Source organism: Ranitomeya variabilis, chromosome 3 (assembly GCF_051348905.1).
Source record: "Ranitomeya variabilis isolate aRanVar5 chromosome 3, aRanVar5.hap1, whole genome shotgun sequence".
Classification (NCBI taxonomy): Eukaryota; Metazoa; Chordata; class Amphibia; order Anura; family Dendrobatidae; genus Ranitomeya; species Ranitomeya variabilis.
Window position 1 is genome coordinate 537,775,112 of NC_135234.1, and position 17,759 is coordinate 537,792,870.

The 17,759-nt window shown below is 42.7% G+C and overlaps 1 protein-coding gene and 1 long non-coding RNA gene across 2 annotated transcripts in view; one reads left to right on the forward strand and one right to left on the reverse strand.

The window, feature by feature from the left end:
* LOC143816548 (uncharacterized) overlaps positions 1 to 4,177 on the reverse strand; it is a 187,476-nt gene extending 183,299 nt beyond the window's left edge. Inside the window, exon 1 of the long non-coding RNA XR_013223957.1 lies at positions 4,145 to 4,177. This is a non-coding gene — a long non-coding RNA (uncharacterized LOC143816548). The remainder of the gene's footprint in view (positions 1 to 4,144) is intronic.
* Positions 4,178 to 5,471: 1,294 nt separating this feature from the next.
* LOC143816547 (protein-lysine methyltransferase METTL21C-like) lies at positions 5,472 to 17,759 on the forward strand. Its single transcript, XM_077297066.1, has 4 exons — positions 5,472 to 5,761; positions 10,081 to 10,235; positions 16,166 to 16,283; positions 16,430 to 17,759. The coding sequence occupies exons 1-4, from the start codon at positions 5,602 to 5,604 to the stop codon at positions 16,822 to 16,824; spliced, it is 828 nt and encodes a 275-aa protein (XP_077153181.1). The 5' UTR covers positions 5,472 to 5,601; the 3' UTR covers positions 16,825 to 17,759.

Consider the following 17,759-nt stretch of genomic DNA (forward strand, 5'->3'; position numbering starts at 1 on the left):
CATGAGGAGTCCCTGTCGTGCTACGTCTTGGAGGGAATGTCTACTCCCATTGTCTTAGGCCTTCCTTGGTTTAAGAGACAGAACCCGGTCATAAATTGGCGGTCCAGGGAAGTAGTCAGCTGGGACCAGTCATGTAAGGACTGCTGCCTGGGAGCTACAATCTCAACCATCCTTCTCCAACCTACCCCTTCTTCGGTGGGGGCAGCTGAGGTGCTGCCAGGGAGTAGGGGCAAGACTCGACCCTCACAAGTAAAGCCTGAGTCTCGGAGTCCTCTTAGGAGGAGGAGTCAGGGAAGGGTGGTTTCCTCTGTATGTAGTGAGGGTAAGAGTTTGGTGACACAGGGAGACGCCTCTGCAGTTGGTTCCTCTAAGAGTTCACCATCCTTTGATAAACGCTTGTGTGGAAATAAACGTGCAGGTCCGGACCTGTGTATGAATGAGTACATGTGGTTGTGCACCAAAAACATCAGGTGGAAGTATGCTTCTGGGATCTGGAGTTCTAGGGTGATCGGGCCGTATCGGGTGTCCGCCATTCTCAGCCAGGGAACTTTCCAGCTGGTGTTACTCCCAGTAATGCACATTCACAGGTCAGCGCTCTGGAGATTTGTTGCCCCTCCAGAACCTACATTATTGCCATCTCCATTGGGCTGCATTTGCCGTAAACCTGAGGATCAGGTAACTGTGGAGGTGAATCTTTGTGGATCGAGGTGTCCTCACCATATGTAGTTTCAATGAGGTCCAATGTTAAGGGTCTAGAGGCCCCTCAATGAAAGGGGGTACTGTCACAATCCATTTTTGGATTTGTGGCAGCTCTGGCTCCACTATGTTTTAAATGTAGCTTTCAGGACAGCAGGGGTTAGTTGCTGGGTCAGTTGATGTGGATGGTGACCACTCCCACCATCCTTTAAATGGTCACCAGATGCATCAGCTTAGGGCCCCTTCACACTGGTCGATTCTGCTACGATTACGACGCATTTGCGTCATATTCGACATCGCAGTACGAGCTCGTAGCCAGCGGTCACACTCTACGATGTTAACGCTTTTTCTGACGTAGTTGCGATGTGAACGTCACGCGTCGCAATCGTACGCTACCCTTCACACCGCCATAGTCCTACGACTCCGAGCGTGACGTATTACCAGCATGGGCGTGCTAAAACGTCACGCCCAATCAGGAGACAGGTATGCGGAAGCCCAACCCACGTAGTCGCATTACGAGCTCGTATGACCGCCGTCACATACTACGATTTCGACCGCCACAGCGAGACATTTACGACGAAAGAAAGTTCTGCTCTTTCTTTCACATCGTACGATGCTGGGCTGCGTCGCAGATCGTAACGCCATGTCACACTTTGCAACCTCGGAACGAGGACGGATAAACGTCACAAATCGAACGCTCGTTCAGACTTTGATTGCACAGTGTGAAGGGGCCCTTACTGTTGGTGATAGAGTTTTTATACTGAGACTAGCCTTACAGTTGCAGTTCTCTGGTTTCAGTGCTGTGCTCTGCTATTTATGGAGTTTGGAGTCCTGTTTCTGTGTCCTCTGCAGTGTGGAGCTTGGCAGCGGAGTATGGTAGCTAAGTGTGGTGTTTTTACCTTGTCTGTCTCATGCTTGTCACCACCCCATGTGTTTTTCACCTGCAGCGATGAGGCTAGCGCCCTTGCTGGCCATTGCATGCACTAGCTAGGGCATTGCGAGGTGACAGCAAGGGTCGAGGTTCGTGATGGCAGCGGGATGAAGGACCGGCTTAGGAAATTAGGGGAGTGCAGGGACAGGCTCAGGTTGAAGCTCGGGGGATGTCTCATCCTTCATTCCCTAGCGGTAGGGCCTTCCTCTCCCCATTTCTATCCCGTTGAGTGTGTGTTGTGTTGTCCGCTGACCGACCCCTTGTGGGATCATGACACTGGGGTCATGTTTTCAACAAGTACCATATGCCAAACACTAAGCAGAGCTTTATGGGTGAAGGCCAATGAAGAAACCATTGCTGAAGAAAAGACATAACAAGGAACGACTGATCTTTGTCAAAGAGTACTTTGACAAACCACAATACTTCTGGGAAAATGTTCTGTGGACAGATGAAACAAAAATAGAGCTTTTTGGCAATGCAAATCAACAATTTGTTTACAGACAGTGTAATGAAGCTTATAAGGAAAAGAACACCCTGCCAACGGATAGTGGAGGATCCATAATACTGTGGGGTTGCTTTGCTGCATCTGGTACTGGAGGCCTTGACCGTATCACAAGAGTCGTGAAATCAGAGAATGATCAATAGATTTTAGAGCGAAATGTCCTACCTAGTACAAAAAAATCTTGGTTTGAGTTGAAGATCATGAGTCCTCCAGCAAGACATTGACCCAAAGTAAACATCCAAAAGTACACAGGAATGGCTGAAAAAGAAAAAATGGACTGTTTTAAAATGGCCAGCAATGAGTCCTGACTAGTGATGAGCGAATATACTCGGTACTCGAGATTTACTGAGCATGCTCGGGTGTCCGCCGAGTATTTGTAAGTACTCGTAGATTTAGTTTTCATTGCCACAGCAGAATGATTTACATCTGTTAGCCAGCATAAGTACATGTGGGGGTTGCCTGGTTGCTAGGGAATCCCCATATGTACTTATGCTGGCTAACAGATGTAAATCATTCAGCTGAGGCACTGAAAACTAAATCTCCGAGTACTTACAAATATTCGGAGGACACCCAAGCATGCTCGGGAAATCTCGAGTACCGAATATATTCGCTCATCACTAGTCCTGACCTCAATCCCATTGAAAATCTTTGGGATAAGCTGAAATCTGCCATTGGGACAAAAAATCCTGCAAACATTCAAAAGCGTGAACAAACTGCAAAGGAAGAATGGGAGAAAATACCAGCTGAGATGTGCAAGAAGCTTATAGATGGCTACAAGAAACATTTGGAGGTTGTCATCAATGCTAAAGGGTGTGCAACCAAGTATTAATTAGGGGTGCCTTTATTGCTGCACATGCTGTTCATTCTGTTTCTACTTCTATCCGGCCACTAAACCAGGTCCTGTAAATCAGTTTGCATCATTTTTGGTGGCGGTAGAAAAGACAGAAAAATATCAACTTGCCAACGGTTGTTAACCTTTGTTTGGTAACCTTGATTTATAGCTTTGGTGAGTAAGCTGTGTTTTAAAATACAGCGCTCCAAATCCCATGTAACAAGAGAAATTTGATTTTAGCCTCCATCTGAGAGCTGCCCCTTGTTCTACCGCCTAGAATTTTATCCACTTAAAGGGTTATTCTCTACTTCAGGAGTACCCACTCCTCTGGTTGCTGGTGACGGTGCACTCCTGAAGATTGACAGTTCAGAGCAGTGGCATTGCTGCGCCAATAGTCTGAACTGTGATTGATCAGCTGCTGCTAGCAGTGGCAGCTTTTCCTGTGCAGCATTGGAGGAGCGCAGGGGTACTGAAGCTGTCCAGGTCCAATTATCCTGTCAGCTTCAAAGCAGGGTTTGAAGGCTGTATAGCACGGGAAAATAAATCAAAGTATCCAGAGCAATCCCATGATCAAATTCTTTATTAGTCAAAATATATCATCAGACAAAAAAGGAACGTTTCGGCCAAAAAATGGCCTATGTCAAGCCAAAATACAAGAAGACAACAGTGTATACAGTATATTTATATTTTGGGTTCACAAAGCCCATTTATGGCTGATATATAGCTTTTTTGCCTGATTATGTATTTTGACCAATAAAAAGTTTAATTGCAGGATTGCTCTGATACCTCGGATACATTTTCCTGTAGATATATTCTGTTTTAGGTGGGGAGTTGGTCCAAGAAAGCACACAGCTAATGGAGTAGTGCATGGGAAGTCTACAAGAACACTGCAAGCTGTATCACATTAGAACGCACGCTCTTTGCACAGGACACCAGCCACCTCTGATTCACTGCAGAGGTGGCCAGTAACCTAGGCAACGAGCAGTAAACAATAGAATTATAAATAACTCCATTCTTGAGAATGGAGATAACTTTTAATATAGGGTAAAGTGCAACATTGCTTGTTTTTACAATCATTTTGCATTTTTACCCATTTGTAATTGAGACACTTTCCTTTACAAGATCAACAAAATACTCTTAAATGCAGTATATGGCATAACATAGCAAAACAGCCACTACTTACCCGAAAAATCCTTTGTTGCTCCAGAAACATATTTTCAGTGCTCCCTGCCAGTCTCTCCCATCCACTTCTGCATCATCGCTGAGGCCAGTGATTGGCGGCCCTGGTCAAATGTGTAGCTGGTACATGGTTGTTGCAGAAACATAACAGGGAATACAGAAGGGAAGCTGCTTTGGTATTCTATGGCAATATGCCATTAGACATATTTTGTTGATTCTGAAAAAGCCCTTTAACTTTGTTATAGCCAGATTAAAAGTGGGGATGAGCGGACCTGTGGATGTTGGGGTTTGTCCAGTTCGAGCAAAATTGAGTCCAAGGTCTGGTTCAGGTACCAGTCCTCACCCTGATCTCTTTATCTCGCGTTATCCTATTTACATGTTTAGTTATCACCATGTTGGGAAAAAGGAGATGTCAGGCACTACACATCCATTTAGGAACCATAACATTCCTATGTGTGTCACAAAGTTGCCATGTGATCTATAATGCTACCCTGTTAGGAAGGAATGGGAGTTACATGTAAACAGCGAGTTCCATTGTTTCCATAACTCTGGAGTTATCCCAATAGCGTAACTCACTTTCCTACTATGTTTTCAGAACTTTATTTCTATGAGAGTTACGCAAAGAATGCAGCTGAACTCTGCCGTGTCCATAACTCTAGAAGCAGCGATTCCTGTCTCGTCCATGAAAGGCAAACATGGGAATAACCTTTTTAAGGTCTTATTCACATGTCAGTTTTTTGCATACGCGTTCTAAACGTATTTTTTTTCACGGAGAGAACTCAATACCACTTGTAGTCTATGGTCGGTACAAAATCACGTAAATGATCTCTGAATAGTCTCGCCAATGCAAATCTACGGGTCCATGAAAACATTGGGTGCAATCCGCGTACTGTCCAAGTTCCATGGATTGTTTGATTGGAAAAGCTTGGGAAACCTCCATCAGTTTCTTTTTTTACATTCGACAGGGACTGATGAAACTCTGATGGTAAAAAGTGACCAAACTGATGAAACTATGATAAAAACCACTGATGAATCTCAGACTTTTTTTTTTGAGTATGAGAAAAATCAGTGACGTGTGAACGCGCCCTTACTACTATGGTTTGCTAAGAAAACAACATCTGCATTTGTTCCCCTTCTCTTCATAGCAGCTGCTGCTCTCATCTCTGTACTTTCTCACATCTTCAGCTCCTACATGTGTGAAAGCTTTTGCCTTTCCCCTCTCCATGTGTGATGACTGTGCCATCCTCTCTGTGGACCTCCAGGCATGAGCCATGTGAGGAGGATGCCAGCCTGCTGCCTCATGTCTTCTATTGTGTCTCGTGCAGGACGTGGTCCAGATTAGTAATCAGTGGTCCCCCCTCCTGCAGATGACAGCCTGCCCCCCGCCCACACCAGGAGATGAGGAGCTGGCTCTGATCCCCGCAGCCTGCTTGTCTTCCACCCTGGGAGCAGGGACTTGCTATGGATGCTGAGTGTGTGGAGTGTGTGCCCTGTGTGCAGCCTCAGCTCCCCGCTGCACAGGAGGAGGACAGCTGGGAGAGAGCTGGTGAAACTGGGGGTGATGAAGAAGGAGGAGAGCAGCCGGCTGTGCCCGAGCCTGCAGAGACCCCTCTACAGAAAGGTAGGTGCCCCATTCAACAAGCTAATGCACCTTCTTCCACCATCCTCAGCATAGCTAGAAGCAGCCACCACCAACCTGTGAGCAGCCAGCATGGCATCCACACATCAGACCAGGGTTTACTGTATCCCAATACTACAACCCAAATATCAATTCATCTAGGGTTTCTATGTCACAAATAGGTATAAAGCTGGTCTACTTCTAGAGGCTGGGGACTATGATGGCCATAGCACAGGCTGATGCAGAAGAAGAGATGCAGACTACCTGTAGATGCCACCAGAACTTAGTCTGCCAGCCTCAGAGACATGATGAAGAGTCCGGGCTACACATAACATGGAGGCTGTTCCTGAGCCATAGTGATGATCTGGGATCTACTGCATATAGACATGACCCAGAAATCGTTTATCCCCCACAATGAATGATGATGAGCCCCAATGTGCTTTTATGATGGATAGTAAGGAAAACTTTGTAATCCCAGAATATGGTATTTTATATTAGGCAAGGCCAGAAGTCAGCATCCAACCCAAAATGCAAAACACCTGGAAATATAGGGGTACATTTTACTCTGTCTTTTAGCACTGCGCTAAAGAGTTCAAAATTTCCCTTAATTCCAACCCCCATAGTTCATGTACAGTAAATTGTCACTATTTCCAAAGACCCTTACTGACAGTATTCATGCGAGTTGTCATCCTATTTCCAAAGACCCTCAATGACATTTACATTTTAATCATGTGAGTTGTCCCCCTAATTCCCCCATGAGAAGTTATTTTTTTAAAGACACAGTAAATATTAATAGAATTCACATGTGTGATTGCCAGTTATGAGATTAATGGGCTGATCAGATGTTATCCTAATTAGGTTCATCCCTCTTTTACATCTTGCAGGGTGTGCATGCAGAAGGTACAATACTAAAAGGGATTGTCCAGTCATATCTATGAGTAACATCTACAGGTGCATCTCACAAAATTAGAATATCATCAGAAAGTTAATTTATTCCAGTTCTTCAAAACAAAAAGGGAAACTCATATATTATATAGAGTCATTACAAACAGAGTGATCTATTTCAAGTGTTTATTTCTGTTAATGTTGATGATTATGGCTTACAGCCAATGAAAACCCAAAAGTCATTATCTCAGTAAATTAGAATACTTTATAACACCAGCTTGAAAAAATGATTTTAAAATCCAAAATGTTGGCCTACTGATATGTATGTTCAGTAAATGCACTCAATACTTGGTCGGGGCTCCTTTTTCCAGCATTTACTGCATCAATGCAGTGTGGCATGGAGGCGATCAGCCTGTGGCACTGCTGAGGTGTTATGGAAGCCCAGGTTGCTTTGACAGCAGCCTTCAGCTCCTCTGCATTGTTGGGTCTGGTGTCTCATCTTACTCTTGACAATACCCCAAAGATTCTCTGTGGGGTTAAGGTCAGGTGAGTTTGCTGGCCAATCAAGCACAGTGATACTATTGTTTTTAAACCAGGTATTGGTACTTTTGGCAGTGTGGACAGGTGACAAGTCCTGCTGGAGAATTAAATCTCCATCTCCAAAAAGCTTGTCGGCAGAGGGAAGTATGAAGTGCTCTAAAATTTCCTGGTAGACGGCTGCACTGACTTTGGTCTTGATAAAACACAGTGGACCTACACCAGCAGATGGCATGGCTCCCCAAACCATCACTCATTGTGAAAACTTCACACTAGACCTCCAGCAGCTTGGATTGTGGTCTCTCCACTCTTTCTCCAGACTCTGGGACCTTGATTTCCGAGGTCTAGTGTGAAGTTTCCACAATCAGTGATGGTTTGGGGAGCCATGTCAGCTGCTGGTGTAGGTCCACTGTGTTTTATCAAGACCAAAGTCAGTGCAGCCGTCTACCAGGAAATTTTGCCAACAAGCTTTTCCCTTTGCTGGGGTTTCATTGGCTGTAAGCTATAATCATTGATATTAACAGAAATAAACACTTGAAATAGATCACTCTGTAATGACTCTATATATGTTTCACTTTTTGTATTGAAGAACTAAAATAAATTAACTTTTTGATGATATTCTAATTTTGTGAGATGCATCTGTATGTAACTTTCTATTAGACTTTCTTTGTATCATTTTCGAGACCCCGCTGCTTCTGTTACTGAATTAAAAGTTTAATGGACCCCAGATACATCACCACAGAATGCAATGTTACAACAACCATATTTTTAAGAATTCATGCGTGTCGTGATTTCTATTTTTACAGGAGCCGTGACAACTAAAAAATTCCATTATGATCCTACTTTTTTTTCTCCATTTACTTATAGAGTTTTCCACGCTTCATTTTTTAGTGCATAGGCTTTCTCTATCTAACAATCACAAAAACAACAAAATGATTGTCTGCAGTGGTCACATGGTGAAAATAGGACATCAATGCTGCAGCAAGGTCAACAAGACAGCAGCACAGAGGTAGTGATGTAGCTGTAGGGAAACCTGAGCACTAAATATACAACATTTCAGAATCTGTCCTATTCTGATTGTCAAAAATCAACTGAAGCCTTATGGAACATTCCTACGGCAGGGTCACATCTTCTTTAGAGGTTGTGCAGATTTCATCAGAAGAGTAGTAAAAAATAGCGCAGCATGTGGCAGTATTATTTCCAGTAAAATGAGGAAGACGCCATGTAATCTTCAGGTGGTGGAGTCTGCAATGTATTTTTTTGTTTCTTGTTTCTCTGAAGGAACTGAAAGCTGGAAATCTGAGCACAGAGTCTTTTCTCAAATGTTTTTCGTGTTGAACTGTATAAACAATGTAATAGTGGCTGCAGAGAGGAATTACACATTTTTTTTGTTTTATTTTGCATCTTAGCATCATTTATTATTATGCATTGCTTATATAGCGCTATGTTATTCCGCAGCGCTTTACAGACATTATCATCACTGTCCCCAATGGAGCTCACAATCTAGATTGCCTATCAGTATGTCTTTAGAGTGTGGGAGGAAACCGGAGAACCCGGAGGAAACCCACGCAAACACAGGGAGAACATACAAACTCCTTGCAGATGTTGTCTTTGGTGGTATTTGAACCCAGGAGCATCATATGGGAGAACAAAGTACACATCCCCAAGGAAAACTGTCTGATAACACCAACTTAGAGTTAAAAAAGGAGGATAATTCATTATGTGCCAAACAATTTGATTGCTAAATCTTCGCAACGGAGAGCATACATTATAGAAAAAAAAATCAATCATTTTATTCTACCCTAAAGCCACTATTACATTGTTTGTTCAGTTCAACATGAAACATTTGGTGAAAGGTTCTCTTTAACAGATTTGTACCAAGATTTGAACTTTTCCCATATCTATAGGATAGGGGATAACTTCATGATCGCTGGGGGTCTGATCCTTAGTAAGGGAATATCAAACCCTTCTTGATACAAAGTCTTTCAGGAAGTGAAGTGTGAACATGGCCTAATAAGTGAACTTATATTTTTCTGTATTATGTGCTAAATATAACCTAAACCAAAGATTTAGATCCACCTATGTTAATTGTTGTATGCATGCAACTCTGAATCTCTCTTGATGCTCTAAATCAGTGTTCCCCAACTCTGGTCCTCAAGAACCTCTTGGGTCATGTTTTCAGGATTTTCTTAGTATTACATAGGTGATACTTGCATCAGATAGACAACCAAGAATCTCTTCACCTGTGTAATACTAAGGAAATCCTAAAAACATGATCTGTTGGTGGCTCTTGAGGGCCGGAGTTGTGGAACACTGCTCTCGAATAACAGCTCCTATCACACTGTGTTCAAGCCTCTGCTATAGAACATGGTGGTGGTTTCATGGTTTAGCTTCCCTACGATTCCCCTCACTGGGTGTCCTAAAGTACCAGACTGGGACCATCGCTAATCATGAGAATTAGGGCTCGCTCACACTGGCAAATAGACAGTGTATAACTCGGACAAGTGCTATGTGATGTTTCATCGGATTGCACTCGCTCCAATGTTATACTATGGAGCAGTGCCGACTTTTTTTTTCTCATGCGGAGAAAAAAAAAAATCGCTGCATGCTGCGATTGGCAGCGTATGTTAGACGACGCACACCCATACAAGTTTGTTGGCGCGTGCAGAATATCGGACTGCACACAGATGTTATACGAGTGCAGTCCGATATATGCTGACTCACACAATTTAGATCTCCATCTTCTCCGAACCTGTGATCCGATTCTCGCATGCGCAATTGACAAATTGACAGTTTTAAGGTGTTAATAAAAAGAGCAGAGTATATAGTTGAAATGTTTTTTTTTGTTGTTGTTTAGTATCCTTGCATTAAGATTTTTTTAAATTATATTTTTTTTATAGATGTCATATGTAACGCCCAACAATCTGTCCAACCCCGCAAGGCATGGACTCCCAGTGTCTACTCCTGTTTTGGTAAAGAATATCTCTGGTTTGCAGGGTATGAAATTATTATTCAGGAGTCCATTGAAGGCTACGGAGGAGTAATCTGGCCAGGAGTGAGTAATACGTTTATGTGTCATTTATGTGTACTTTGTATATTCTTATAATATTCTATATTAAGGTAATGTGCAGTTTAGTGACATAGTAACGTGGAGCAGCAGGCTTAAAATGGTTATTCTCAAGTTGTCTCTTGAGCAGCATACAGTTTTCCAGGCTCCTCACTTCATTTCTGGTAGGGTTGGCTCTCCTCCTTGAGTGACAGTTCCGGTGAGTAACAGAGCTGCAGTTCTAGTAGAGCCATGACGCTCAGCACAAGTTCCGCTGTAACACATTCAGCCATCAGTGATTTGTTCTGGGCTGTACATTGCTATATTTACACAGAGATATCTGGGCATTTTGAGCTAGCACACAGCTTGAGAGCGCTTTAGAGAGCCAGAGGAGAGCAGAGAGTCTTGATTAGCAGACCTGCTGTGAAAGCTGACTGCTGGTGATTTATAACTGCATCTCTTCAGAAGCGGAGAGAGAAAGGAGGGCAGGAGAGGACCAGATAATTGCTATATAGAAATCAGTAAGCTGAAGAGAGGTGACTGGAATGTTAAGAGTTAACGTCTCCCATTGTAGCTACTGTGCACTCTGGGTCAGGGTCTGGAGCGAAGTTCCATGAAAACTAGCTGTACACTGTAATAGATAAAAGCTCTGTTTACAGGAGAATGACAGCAGGCAGAAAAAGCAAGTCAATTGCAAACTTTTTTATTTTCATGCTGCCTAATTAAAGTAATTTAAGAATTTGAACATTAAATAAAGCAAGAGCACAACTGAATTCAGAAAAATTTTGATACAGTGAAGTCCAAACTAAACTTTTAAAACCATGAGCCATGCAATAAATAATAGAAGACCAGAGGATTAGAACTTGGGGAGATTTTAGGGAGCTTACTGGACTTTTCATGGGCGGTTGAATGATTTGCTATTTCTGTAACTAGTTAGTAAGGCTCTTTTTCATCATTTACCTCTTCATGTCTTTCCATAATCAAACTCTGTTGTATTAAAAATACCGACACTCCTGCGGTGCAGTCAGCCACATTCTCCTCCCTCCTTCGCAGGCAAGACTCGTGAGTGCTCTATTGACACCCACAAATCATGAGTCAAAGCCTGGACTGTGGGAGTTGTATGGAACTGCTAGGAAGAAAAATCAGGAACAAATGTTCATTAGAAAGGTTTAAGTGATTTATTTCAGAAAATATAATAGAACATTTCAATAGCTTTTCCAGCTGTGTAAAACGCTTATGAACTATTCTGCTCCTGCACTACTGGATAGCAACAGGCAGGTATAATACAAAGCTTATGATTCATTTTATTTAGGAGCTTGAAATGCCAGGTTCCATCAACACTGCTAATCCAGCAGTGGAAGTCGAGACTAAATAGAATTAGACACAAAGCTGACATTTGAGCAACAAAGTCATGTTGACATGTTCTAAAATATAGGAAGGCAAAATGAAGCCAAATAGAAAATAAAGTGTAAAGAATGATTAAGGGTATGTGTCCACGTGCAGGAAACGCTGCGTGTTTGACGCTGCGCAGAGCCGCAGCGTCAAACACGCAGCGTCCAGATGTTACAGCATAGTGCAGGGGATTTTATCAAATCCCGTCTCCACTATGCGTGGTAACACGAACCCGGCGGCCCTGCGATTCCGGACATGCTGCGCATCTTTTAAGATCGCAGCATGTCAGTGTACCTTGTGGCGACGCTGCGCCGCCGCAAGGTATATCACAGGGCGCTATGTGAGGGTGCGATGATGCCGGATGTGTACAATGAACACATCCGGCATCATCACGTCACAGAAGGGGGCAGGGCTTAGGGCGGAGTGGGTTTGCCGCTCCGTCCAAACCGCCGGCCATCCTGAAGGTGGAAACATACCCTAAGGGTATGTGTCCACGTTCAGGTTTGCTTCAGGCTTTGGTCAGGACTTTATGCAGGTAAAATCCTGACCAATAATGCACCTGAGGTCACTGGCAGGTCACCTGCGGTGTTCCTGCGTGTTTTGCTCATTGTAGCAACATGCTGCGTTCTGAAAAAACGCAACGCATGTGCGTTTTCGCGGGGAAAAATGCATGCGTTTTTTAATGCACAGTGGAGACGGGATTTCTTTAAATCCCCTCCACTATGCTGTAACATCTGGACGCTGCGTTTTGGACGCTGCGGCTCAACGCTGCCTCAAAAACGCAGCGTTTCCTGAACGTGGACACATACCCTAAGGCCGGAGACACACTGCTGCGAGATACGGCCGAGTCTCGCTGGTTAAAAGCAAGCTGTGGCACCGTCACTCCGGAGCGGAGCGTACAGCTCCATGTATTGCTATGCAGCTGCACGCTCCGCTCCGGAATGCAGGTGCCACAGCTTGCTTTTAACCAGCGAGACTCGGCCGTATCTCACACCAGTGTGTCTCCGGCCTTATACTAACACCGGTGGCGGACATACCAGATGTGCAACCTGTGCAGCACTAAATGGTCTCAGTAGATTTGGGAGTCTCATTCAATGTATGTGGATTGCTCCTTTTGATCAGATTGCATGTAGGGGAATGATCTGATGAATTCTAGCCATATAATGGACCAGTCTAATGATCTTTCATGGGGGGGGGGGGGGCTAAGTCTGTGTGTACCCTTGACTAATACATATGGACCGAGACAGGGTCTATAGCAGCGGAAGATTTCTGAATGCGCTGATAAAGTCCTGTATGAACCGGCTGTACTTTGCACATTATTTTTTCCATGGGTCCCTAGCGGGTGCAGTAGTTGGCTCATGCATATTGAATTTTATGTGGGAGGAATACTGGTTGTCAAGAGATCCGAGTATGAAGTGAATATGCATGATTACTGGCAATGCTCAATGGGGAAAGTATGAAAGAACTGGTCAGCATTTATTTTCATATGTTCATCTGTTTACATACTTAGTTCTGTTCAAACCACAGTTGAGATTTCTGCAGGAAGTATACAGCAGTTATCTCTACATATACCCCAGATGGCAGCTGCATAAAGGTAGTTACATCACCCATGGGCTCCTCTAGGTAGCCGGTCACTCTCAAAACGCTAACTAAAACACATACAAGTATTTAGGGAACTTAGCCGCTCTAAAAATCATGTGGTATAGGTTTTACTTGTGTAGTTGGCATAAAAAAAAAATCTTTTTTTATGCAAGTAAGGGTAATATGGTGCATTCTTTACATAGTCAAAAGGTTCAGTGCACCCTTATGCCACTGCAATTTGCATACTTAGCAAAGTCATGTCTTGATTGACAGTGCACTCTGCTGTCATGCTCGCATGGTTTTATTAGCAATTCTCATTGCCGGATCTTCTCTGCAGCACAACGAGAGCTGGCAATGACAATATGGGAGTGTGGCTAGGCCCCTGCAGTGCCCGTAGTGAGGCACAGACTGGCTGATTGACAGTGCTGAACTCAACCAATAGCTCTGCACAGACACTCGATCCACGCTCACATAGTGTAACTGGAAACTCATCGCTGGGTCCGGTCTGCATTTGTCACTCAATACTGTACTGCAGACAGGACTGGCTACCAGAGATAGCAGAGCCAAAGGATAGTTGAAATTAAGGTAGAATGTTATGAACAGATAACCTAATGTAACCCCAGTACTCCCTGAATCTTGAGTTCTGCGTAACCGTTACAGTTAGCATGCTAAGTTAGTTACAATGGTGCAAACTACAAAAGGGTTAAGAATATTGTCTTCATACTAATCTCGCATTTAGGGAGTATGATTTATACCACTTCCTTACTCAGGCTCCAAATAGTAGAAAATTCCTCTATTGGGAAGAATTAGCACATGCTATGAATACGTTTATCTAGCCACTTCAAAGTGTTTCACTACACACAGTACTGGGATACTCAGGAGACACAATGGTAGATAGAAGTTTACCCCCATGGCTGAGGTAGGTTGCAAGGCAATGAGCTTTAGTTTATAGCTATATACCGTATTTTTCAGACACTGTTATAGGGGTAATGTCCTCCAATTCTGCAGTAATATCTCCCATCCTGGTATATGTCTGTATACATATGCTGAGTTCAGGCTGCTAAACAAGTGTGATCGACAGTTTTGAAGTTGTTTGATGCTTGTTGCCCGGCCTCTTTACACCAGCTGATGAACAATGATGGGGACAGAATAATAACTAGTAGTGATGAGCGAGTGTACTCGTTACTCCAGATTTCCGGAGCACGCTCGGGGGGTCTCTGAGTATTTTTTAGTGCTCGGAGATTAAGTTTTTGTTGACGCAGCTGCATGATTTACATCTGTTAGCCAGCATAAGTACATGTGGGGGTTGCCTGGTTGCTAGGGAATCCCCACATGTAATCAAGCTGGCTAACAAATGTAAATCATCCAGCTGCGGCGATGAAAACTAAATCTCCGAGCACTAAAAAATACTTGGAAGACACCCGAGCGTGCTCGGGAAATCTCGCGTAAAGAGTATATTCGCTCATCACTAATAACTAGTAGATCACTCTGTCTCCATACAGTATCATGGTATCAGCAGCATATCTACAGTTTACACCAAGTGCTGCTGAGAACAATGATTTTTGTTTCAGCATAAACAATCCAATCACTCAATGAATATTTTGCTTGTTTAGTATAATACGCTCCCCATAGTCCTCCATATAGTATAATACATCCCCCATAGTCATCCATGTAGTACAATGCACTTCCCATGGTATAATGCACCCCATAGTTCTTCATATAGTATAATGTATTCCCCATAGTCCTTGACACAGTATAATGCAGGTCCCATATAATACACATAGTATAATGCACTTCCCATAGTCCAATACAGTAGAATGCAGCCCCCATATAGTATAATGCACCTCACATAGGTGCCAAAACATTATTAAAGGTATTTTTCCAGGACTTAAGATATTGATGATCTATTCTTATGATTATTCAATTTTAGATTGGTGGGAGTCCAACACCCCCTTCAGTCAGCTGTTTGCAGCTTTCAAGGCCATCGATGTACACTATATAGCGCCATACGCTGTGCAGTGGCCATTCTTGGGTACTGCACCTCAGTTCCTATTGAAGAGAATTTCAGACCATGATGGAATAAGGATTATGAAATCTATTCACATGAAGGGCGAGCTGCTGTTGATAGAGTTCTGTTCCGTTAGGACATAAGGGGTGATAGAAAACATTTTCATTAGCATACAATATATGCATACAGCAAAGAAAGTGACATCCATTTTGGCAATTTGTCTAATTACAGAGTTTTTTTCTTCTCCCTTCTTTCATTTAACGCAAGTCTAATTGACTACTGTCCTAGTAACATATCCTAATTGCAGCTTAATTGCCTCCTTTTCATTTCAATCTTACATATAGGACAGTGAAAAAAAATCTCTATGACAGGTTTGAGATTCATTTTTTTTTTCGTTGAACTATTTTAAAGAAGATCATGAAGTAAAATGATCCCAAATGAATTTCAAGACTGACCCACTTTACATACAGCAAAACTTTTTTTTTTTTGTCCAATTCAATGATCACTCTAAATCTGAGTGCAGAATAGTCCCTGTAAGACCTAATGCACACAGCCATATCACACTGAGCAGCAGCCGGAGGAGAACCGGAGAGTACGGAAAAGCAAAATTATAGGGTATTATTGGAATGCCACCGCAGGTTTGAGATCTTGCAAATTACGCAATTCTTCTGACATTATTAATGACACTGTAATGGTATAATTGTCTTTATTTAAGGAAGACTGTCCGACTGTTCATACGTTGCACAGGTACTTGATGAACCCTTTTGCATGTTTGACCACTTCACCTACTTGTTTTCCATCTAGAGCTGTCAATCAAAGAAGGGGCAGAACGATGCACCAAACTGTTTGCACCGAGCGTCTGTGCTTGGATTGAACAGTCATTTCGTGCTGACAGCTTCCCTTTAAAATAAATAACAAAAATCAAGCTAAAATATCAAAATTATTTTACTCATTTCAGGCGAAGGCGTTATCTTACTTCCTGGAAGAAAACCAAGATGAATATAATTTGAGAAACAAGAACATTGTGGAAATCGGCTCAGGAACTGGCCTGGTATCGATTGTCGCATGTATCTTAGGTCTGTGATTCATTTCTTATCGAGTGTGCATACACTAACCGCAGACTAAAGGCCGACTAATTGCTTGTCAATGGAGTGTTGCTGCTAGTAAAGCGCACCCGACCCTTGTGCATACAGTGTAGTATGACACCGATTTCCTTCTCTAGGAGCTCACGTCACTGCAACTGACCTGCCCGACATACTGGGAAATCTAAGATTTAATTTGTCAAGAAACACTAAAGGGCGCTGCTTGCATATTCCTGAAGTGAGAGAGCTGACATGGGGGCACGATCTTCAAGGAAACTTTCAGAATACTTCTCACGTGTTTGATTATGTACTTGCTGCTGATGTTGTGTACCATCACACCTGTCTTGATAAACTTCTGAAAACTATGAAATATTTGTGCCAGCCCGGTACTCAGCTATTATGGGCAAACAAATTCAGATTCAATACCGATTATGATTTCTTAGCAGATTTTAACAGTTCATTTGAAACAGAGGTCCTGGCAGAATACCCAGAGTTAGAGGTTAAAATCTTCAAAGCAATACACAAAGTAAATTAAAGGCTCCTATGACTGGGTTCATGTAGAAAAAACACATGCAAACAATATTAGGGTGATGCAATCATTTAGAACATAAGGAATTTTTCAGGGGTCTAGATCTGTGTCTTGAACTACTGAGTCACAAGCAGTAAGTCTCCACCAGTGCAATAGAAAGGCTAAAATACTATACTATATTACAGAAATATTGTCCTGCCCAAAATACTCAAAATAAATTCCAAAATCTTGAAAGGGAATCTGTCAGCAGGCTTTTGCTATCTCATATGAGATGTGTATAATGAGGAGAAAGAGACCCTTATTCCAACGATGCAGCAGTTCTGACAGTTTTTTTGATTTAGCAATGCAGCAGAGCTGAGGAAGCTAACCCCGCCCACACCAGGCTCTGTATGTACATTGTCTCTAGACAGTGAGCTGCTTATCACAGGAGGGGGTGAAGTCATACGAGTGCCCACACGCCAGCTAGTCACAGCAATGATAATGCTCTTGTTATAAAACCTTTAGTGTAAGTAAACAATAGCACACAACCTGACATGTGACACATCATTGAATTCTGTATTTTGACTCTTACCTCATGTTGTCCTAGAATTACATAGCAAAAATCTGCTGACAAATTCCCTTTACGCATACTTTATTAAAATAATGCTCACCAAGAAGGCTTCTTAGTCTCTAGAACAGTTGTACTTAACTTGCTTTTTGCAAGCTGGGAAACTACAACTCTCAGCATGCCATTCCTTCCTGATCCTAAATCACTTATCATACATGCAATCGAGGAGAATTTGGATTGGTAAATTCTACGTTGTACCACTCACTTTACCAATGATAAAGAAGAATATAGGTTGAGTAATACACTCCACTGAAATTGCAACACCATGAAGGAAAAATCACGGAATTATGGAAATCACAGGCTCGATAGACATGTTAAAGATCTGTAAATGATG